This window comes from Notolepis coatsorum (genome assembly GCF_963971535.1).
Source record: "Notolepis coatsorum genome assembly, chromosome: 1".
NCBI lineage: Eukaryota > Metazoa > Chordata > Actinopteri > Aulopiformes > Paralepididae > Notolepis > Notolepis coatsorum.
Window position 1 is genome coordinate 83116377 of NC_140165.1, and position 8467 is coordinate 83124843.

Consider the following 8467-nt stretch of genomic DNA (forward strand, 5'->3'; position numbering starts at 1 on the left):
CACACTCACTCACACACAGTCAGCAGTGACAGCGTCCAGGATGTACCACTGAGAGACAGACAAAGGCCAAAGACACACAGGACATTCCACTGTGTGTGGTGTGAGTACATGTGTTTGAGTGACAGCTATGGAATGTCATGTATGTTGCTCCTGGGGGTTAAAGACAATGAAAGGAGGGGTGTGTGTTTGTGTGTGTGTGTGAGAGAGAGAGAGAGAGAGAGAGAGAGAGAGAGAGAGAGAGAGAGAGAGAGAGAGAGAGAGAGAGAGAGAGAGAGAGAGACAGAGTGTGTGTGTGTGTGTGTGTGTGTAAGAGAGAGACAGAGTGTGTGTGTGTGTGTGTGTGTGTGTGTGTGTGTAAGAGAGAGACAGAGTGTGTGTGTGAGAGAGAGACAGAGTGTGTGTGTGTGTGTAAGAGAGAGACAGAGTGTGTGTGTGTGTGTGTAAGAGAGAGACAGAGTGTGTGTGTGTGTGTGTGTGTGTAAGAGAGAGACAGAGTGTGTGTGTGTGTGTGTGTGTGTGTGTGTGTGTAAGAGAGAGACAGAGTGTGTGTGTGTGTGTGTGTAAGAGAGAGACAGAGTGTGTGTGTGTGTGTGTGTGTAAGAGAGAGACAGAGTGTGTGTGTGTGTGTGTGTGTGTGTGTGTGTGTGTGTGTAAGAGAGAGACAGAGTGTGTGTGTGTGTGTGTGTGTGTGTGTGTGTGTGTGTAAGAGAGAGACAGAGTGTGTGTGTGTGTGTGTAAGAGAGAGACAGAGTGTGTGTGTGTGTGTGTAAGAGAGAGACAGAGTGTGTGTGTGTGTGTGTGTAAGAGAGAGACAGAGTGTGTGTGTGTGTGTGTAAGAGAGAGACAGTGTGTGGTGTGTGTGTGTGTAAGAGAGAGACAGAGTGTGTGTGTGTGTGTGTGTAAGAGAGAGACAGAGTGTGTGTGTGTAAGAGAGAGACAGAGTGTGTGTGTGTGTGTGTAAGAGAGAGACAGAGTGTGTGTGTAAGAGAGAGACAGAGTGTGTGTGTGAGAGAGAGACAGAGTGTGTGTGTGTGAGAGAGACAGAGTGTGTGTGTGAGAGAGACAGAGTGTGTGTGTGAGAGAGAGACAGAGTGTGTGTGTGAGAGAGAGACAGAGTGTGTGTGTGAGAGAGAGACAGAGTGTGTGTGTGAGAGAGACAGAGTGTGTGTGTGAGAGAGACAGAGTGTGTGTGTGAGAGAGAGACAGAGTGTGTGTGTGAGAGAGAGACAGAGTGTGTGTGTGAGAGAGAGACAGAGTGTGTGTGTGAGAGAGACAGAGTGTGTGTGTGTGTGTAAGAGAGAGACAGAGTGTGTGTGTGTGTGTAAGAGAGAGACAGAGTGTGTGTGTGTGTGTGTGTGTGTAAGAGAGAGACAGAGTGTGTGTGTGTGTGTAAGAGAGAGACAGAGTGTGTGTGTGTGTGTAAGAGAGAGACAGAGTGTGTGTGTGTGTGTAAGAGAGAGACAGAGTGTGTGTGTGTGTGTAAGAGAGAGACAGAGTGTGTGTGTGTGTGTGTGTGTGTGTGTAAGAGAGAGACAGAGTGTGTGTGTGTGTGTAAGAGAGAGACAGAGTGTGTGTGTGTGTGTGTGTGTGTGTGTGTGTGTGTGTAAGAGAGAGACAGAGTGTGTGTGTGTGTGTGTGTGTAAGAGAGAGACAGAGTGTGTGTGTGTGAGAGAGAGACAGAGTGTGTGTGTGTGTAAGAGAGAGACAGAGTGTGTGTGTGTGTAAGAGAGAGACAGAGTGTGTGTGTGTGTGTGTGTGTAAGAGAGAGACAGAGTGTGTGTGTGTGTGTGTGTGTGTAAGAGAGAGACAGAGTGTGTGTGTGTGTGTGTGTAAGAGAGAGACAGAGTGTGTGTGTGTGTGTGTAAGAGAGAGACAGAGTGTGTGTGTGAGAGAGACAGAGTGTGTGTGTGTGTGTAAGAGAGAGACAGAGTGTGTGTGTGTGTGTGTGTGTAAGAGAGAGACAGAGTGTGTGTGTGTGTGTGTGTAAGAGAGAGACAGAGTGTGTGTGTGTGTGTGTGTAAGAGAGAGACAGAGTGTGTGTGTGTGTAAGAGAGAGACAGAGTGTGTGTGTAAGAGAGAGAGACAGAGTGTGTGTGTGTAAGAGAGAGACAGAGTGTGTGTGTGTGTAAGAGAGAGACAGAGTGTGTGTGTAAGAGAGAGAGACAGAGTGTGTGTGTGTGTGTGTAAGAGAGAGACAGAGTGTGTGTGTGTGTAAGAGAGAGACAGAGTGTGTGTGTGTGTAAGAGAGAGACAGAGTGTGTGTGTGTGTGTGTGTGTAAGAGAGAGACAGAGTGTGTGTGTGTGTGTGTGTGTGTGTAAGAGAGAGACAGAGTGTGTGTGTGTGTAAGAGAGAGACAGAGTGTGTGTGTGTGTGTAAGAGAGAGACAGAGTGTGTGTGTGTGTGTGTGTGTGTAAGAGAGAGACAGAGTGTGTGTGTAGACCATTTCAACAGTCTAAATGGACACCATGTGATCTGTCGTAAGTTGTTATGAAGTTATAGTCTATAATGTGATCTGAACGTTTCTCTGACGACGCTCACCATCTTCTTCTTATGATTCTTATGATCTGCTAATAGATACAAACAGCCTTTTCTACATCTATCTAATTATTTCCTGTAATATGCTGCCTGGAAAATACCACTTTTCGAATCAATTGTCCTTCACACTCCCTTGCAAATGATTGTATCTTTTAAGTTATATCATGTATGAATAAAGAACCTAAACTAAACTAAACATCCCACTCAAACTGTATATGTTTTTAAAGAGTGTAAAGTGGAGTATTCCTTTAATAATGTGTTGAGTATTCATTTAATAATATGTTGAGTATCCTTTAATAATGGATGGAGTAGTCCTTTAATAATGGATGGAGTATTCCTTTAATAATGGATGGAGTATTCCTTTAATAATATGTTGAGTATCCTTTAATAATGGATGGAGTAGTCCTTTAATAATGGATGGAGTATTCCTTTAATAATGGATGGAGTATTCCTGTAATAATATGTTGAGTATTCATTTAATAATATGTTGAGTATGCCTTTAATAATGGATGGAGTATTCCTTTAATAATGGATGGAGTATTCCTTTAATAATGGATGGAGTATTCCTTTAATAATGGATGGAGTATTCCTTTAGTAATGGATGGAGTATTCCTTTAATACTGGATGGAGTATTCCTTTAATAATGGATGGAGTATTCCTTTAATAATGGATGGAGTATTCCTTTAGTAATGGATGGAGTATTCCTTTAATAATGGATGGAGTATTCTTTTAATAATGGACGGAGTATTCATTTAATAATGGATGGAGTATTGCTTTAATAATGGATGGAGTATTCCTTTAATAATGGATGGGGTATTCCTTTAATAATGGATGGAGTATTGCTTTAATAATGGATGGGGTATTCCTTTGATAATGGATGAAGTATTCCTTTAATAATGGATGGAGTATTCCTTTAATAATGGATGGAATATTCATTTAATAATATGTTGAGTATTCATTTAATAATATGTTGAGTATGCCTTTAATAATGGATGGAATATTCATTTCAAGATTCAAGAGTTTATTCATCACATACATACCAGGGCATACAGTGAAATGCGGTAAAAGGTAAAAGTATTCATTTAATAATGGATGAATTATTCCTTCAAATAAAAAAGATTGGGGCGGCTACGTGGCGTAGTGGGCAAGGCGCTCGCCACGAATGTGGAGACGCTGGGATCGCCTGTTCGATCCCAGCGCTCCACATTGCTTTCAGTTTAGCTGGTCGTCCGTACTAATACACATTGGCCGTATTAGGGGGTGGGAAACTGATGGGTGGGGATCGGGCGTTGTGGACAGCGACTCCTACAGGTCGGTTGGTGCGCCTGCGCAGTAGAATCAGGAAGTGTCGGGGGCAGCGTGAGCCTCCCACGCGTTACTCCTCGCCACTGAGAGATCGAGCTGCGCAGGTGAAAAGATGCGACTGCGACTGTTACCTCAAGTACCGGAGGGGACTTGTGCTATGTATGACTTAGTCCACATTGCAGCCGGCTTGTGGGAGGCAAGAAACAGCGTTCGTGACAGGGGAGGGTTGAATTGGATGATACGAAATTGGGATGGGAGAAAAATATAGAAAAAATGGGAGAAAAAGTGGATCAAAACAAAAAAAATAAAAAAGATTAAACAGAAGATAATTCTCACCCCGGTCCGTCGGGGCGTATGATCTTCAGGGAGGCGGGGTTTCTGATCAGCCTATCAAGCGCCGACACCACGGCACAGAATCTCGGCCGATTGGCTCGTTCCTTCTGCCAGCAGTCGAGCATGAGAGCGTGGAGGGAGGCGGGGCAGTCAGGGGGCGGGGGCAAGCGGTAGTCCTGTTCTATAGCATTGATCACCTGTAGGTTACAATACAACATATTGATTACCTGTAGGTTACAATACAACACATTGATTACCTGTAGGTTACAATACAACACATTGATTACCTGTAGGTTACAATAGAACATATTGATTACCTGTAGGTTACAATACAACATATTGATTACCTGTAGGTTACAATACAACATATTGATTACCTGTAGGTTACAATACAACACATTGATTACCTGTAGGTTACAATACAACATATTGATTACCTGTAGGTTACAATACAACACATTGATTACCTGTAGGTTACAATACAACATATTGATTACCTGTAGGTTAACAGATGGGCATCATGGTGTGATTAAGGTACATACATGTTGAAAATACACATCTTAATTTGACTATTGCTTATTAACTATGACCTTATTTGCATTTGCAAGGTCATTATACAAGTCTGCTTACATGGTAATATTTCATTCAGAGTATTGTCTTAAGTGGTTAATATGGTAATATAACCGCCAATCTAAACGTGCTGTATGGCAACAGTAAACACAGTACATACGTCTTGGTTGCTCATGTCCCAATATGGCCGCTCTCCGTATGACATCACTTCCCACATCACTATCCCATAACTCCACGCGTCGCTGGCTGAGGTGAACTTCCTGTTGCAGTGAGAAAAGTCACATTTAATAAAGCAGTAGAAGAAGAAGAAGAAGAAGAAGAAGAAGAAGAAGAAGAAGAAGAAGAAGAAGAAGAAGAAGAAGAAGAAGAAGAAGAAGAAGAAGAAGAAGAAGGAGAAGGAGAAGAAGAAGAAGAAGAAGAAGAAGAAGAAGAAGAAGAAGAAGAAGAAGAAGAAGAAGAAGAAGAAGAAGAAGAAGAAGAAGAAGAAGAAGAAGAAGAAGGAGAAGGAGAAGAAGAAGAAGAAGAAGAAGGAGAAGGAGAAGGAGAAGCCTTATTTTTGACGCCATTAGAAGTCGTTCAAATACAAAGCAAAGAGAAATATTAACGCTTTCACTACCACACTACCAAATGGTTAACCCTTTCACTGCGACAATACAGAAGGTTAACCGTTTCACTGTCACACTACAAAGTGTTAGTGAATAGGTTCATATAGAATATTATCAGTAAATTGCAGCAGAAAATGAACTTGTACAGGAACAGAACCGGCTTCCCAATGATTAGCAGAAAGAAGCATAATCTGTCTTGGATTATGGAGGTGTGATTTATAGAAATAGTGTCCCTTAACTTCCTTCCACTCGGAAACCTCTAGACTCGGTCCATCGTTCTCAGAATTATTACAGGTGAAAGATCAGACATCACTCATCACTGTATCATGAAGTGGTGAGAGGTCTAGCGTGTGTCTGTTCACCTCCATTCATGTGTTTCCTATGACATTGTATGCCTTCTTCATACCTCTACATTTAGTATTGTTGTATTTGAACATAAGTCCTGACCAACCTGTACGCTATGGCCTCTGGAGCTGTCCAGCGAATAGGAATCTTTCCTCCCTGAGCGAGGGGAGAGAGAGAGACAGAGAGACAGAGAGAGAGAGAGAGAGAGAGAGAGAGAGAGAGAGAGAGAGAGAGAGAGAGAGAGAGAGACAGAGACAGAGACAGAGAGATAGACAGACAGAGAGAGAGAGAGAGAGAGAGAGACAGAGAGAGAAAAAATTATAAGAATTTTACCCCAATCTCATTCATTCTCCAATCTCCACAGTGCCAATATAAGATGACCCCCCTTTTTCAGGTGGTCACTCTCATAAATAAAAAACACTCTCATATTCAGGACAATACGGTAATAAAAAAAACACAGTCTCATATTCAGGACAATACGGTAATAAAAATCACTCATATTCAGGACAATACGGTAATAAAAAACACTCATATTCAGGACAATACGGTAATAAAAATCACTCATATTCAGGACAATACGGTAATAAAAAACACTCTCATATTCAGGACAATACGGTAATAAAAATCACTCATATTCAGGACAATACGGTAATAAAAAACACCGTCTCATATTCAGGACAATACGGTAATAAAAAACTCTCATATTCAGGACAATACGGTAATAAAAAACACTCTCATATTCAGGACAATACGGTAATAAAAAACACTCATATTCAGGACAATACAGTAATAAAAAACTCTCATATTCAGGACAATACGGTAATAAAAAACACTCTCATATTCAGGACAATACGGTAATAAAAATCACTCATATTCAGGACAATACGGTAATAAAAAACACTGTCTCATATTCAGGACAATACGGTAATAAAAAACTCTCATATTCAGGACAATACGGTAATAAAAAACACTCTCATATTCAGGACAATACGGTAATAAAAAACACTCATATTCAGGACAATACAGTAATAAAAAACTCTCATATTCAGGACAATACGGTAATAAAAAACACTCTCATATTCAGGACTGTAGGAAAGCCATGTTAATAAGACTACTTTGTTCTGTAATAGCCCTTTAATATGTTGTTGTTGACAGGAAAGGGTAATTGATTTATGCCAGTGTATTCGTTCAGCGTGATGTGCTAGTGTTGCACTCTAGTCTTCTGATAACGTTACTGGCCCTTTAAGAGTTTCTCCGTCGGAACGTGTGCACAAGCTGTTCTCTGTGCTGCTGCCCGACGGTGCGGCTGGTGCAGCAGTAAGATCTTTCCCTTTGAGGAACGTGTGCGTAAATGACACGTGAGTACGGTACCTATGTTTAGTCCTGCCTAATTCATCCCTTCAGCTTACTCTACCTTTACAGTATGTTCACATTGTTCTATTCCTGTTGACGTTGTTCCCTCTGTTATTGAAACACTGCGCCGTTAGCTTAGCTACACGTTAGCCAACCTAGGTTCCCCCTGCTATGATATGCTGCCTGCTAGTGATGCTGCGTGGTTAGTTTAGCCGCACGTGAGCTAGCCTAGGCTATATAACTCACTCACTACTTCTAGTGAATAGAATGTATCTTTACACCCGGTTTACAGTCCGCCTACCCATATATTGTTTACATGCACTGCATGAGTAATCCCCCTGCATAGGCTATGTAGGTCATATCTAATAACTCCGGTTAAGTGAATGTCTTGGCTACTAGTTGCACTGTATTGCTAATGAATATTATTGCAGCTATAGACCACATGTTTATGACATTATGTTTATGTGCGCCACTACTGTGTTTACTAATGTATACTGTATTGTATTCCTTTGTGTTTACTAATGTATACTGTATTGTATTCCCTTGTAGACAACCACACACACCTTTCTGTTCCCAATACAACCAGTAACTGCAGCACGCCTCTGTGTGATTCTTTAATCGGAGTTACAACGCCATAGTGTCCGCCAGCTCTATCAAACGCAACCCGGTGGAGGCCCTAGCCCTCCGTTTCAAGGACAATACGGTAATAAAAAACTCTCATATTCAGGACAATAGGGTAATAAAAAACACTCATATTCAGGACAATACGGTAATAAAAACACTCTCATATTCAGGACAATACGGTAATAAAAACACTCTCATATTCAGGACAATACGGTAAAAAAAACACTCTCATATTCAGGACACTACGGTAATAAAAAACACTCTCATATTCAGGACACTACGGTAAGTGTGCAGGCCTACCAGGGAGCTGGTGTAGGTGGGGTCGGAGGAGTTCTCTGTGAGGAAGCGACTCAGGCCGAAGTCGGACACCTTGCACACCAGGTTGCTGTTGACCAGGATGTTCCGAGCCGCCAGGTCCCGGTGGACGAAGCTCATCTCCGAGAGATACTTCATGCCGGACGCTATGCCACGCAACATGCCTACCAGCTGGATAGGGGTGAACTGCCCGTCGTTTAACTAGGGAGAGAGAGAGAGAGAGAGAGAGAGAGAGAGAGAGAGAGAGAGAGAGAGAGAGAGAGAGAGAGATAGGATAAAGTCAAGGGACAGTCAAAATGGCCATGCCCATCCTACCGTCATATAGCTTCAATTTGGAGCAAGATCGTCCGCCTTCGCCAGTGAGTGAGAACGACGTGGCTGGTGCCTAATTCATCCAGTTCTCTCACTTCATATGATACCAGCACCTTCGCGCCAGCTTGAAAAACGAGCCCGCTATAGAGCCCTTTAAAGACGGCTAATC

The 8467-nt window shown here is 42.2% G+C and overlaps 1 protein-coding gene across 1 annotated transcript in view; it reads right to left on the reverse strand.

The window, feature by feature from the left end:
* The window catches only part of LOC311244519 (ephrin type-B receptor 4b-like), a 13551-nt gene extending 5360 nt beyond the window's left edge, over window positions 1-8191 (reverse strand). The window contains exons 1-4 of the mRNA XM_084334068.1: window positions 7972-8191; window positions 5801-5850; window positions 4905-5004; window positions 4178-4371 (exon numbers count right to left, since the gene is read on the reverse strand). Coding sequence (XP_084190194.1) covers window positions 4178-4371; window positions 4905-5004; window positions 5801-5850; window positions 7972-8148 — 521 coding nt within the window. The 5' untranslated portion in view covers window positions 8149-8191. The remainder of the gene's footprint in view (window positions 1-4177; window positions 4372-4904; window positions 5005-5800; window positions 5851-7971) is intronic.
* Window positions 8192-8467: the final 276 nt, after the last annotated feature.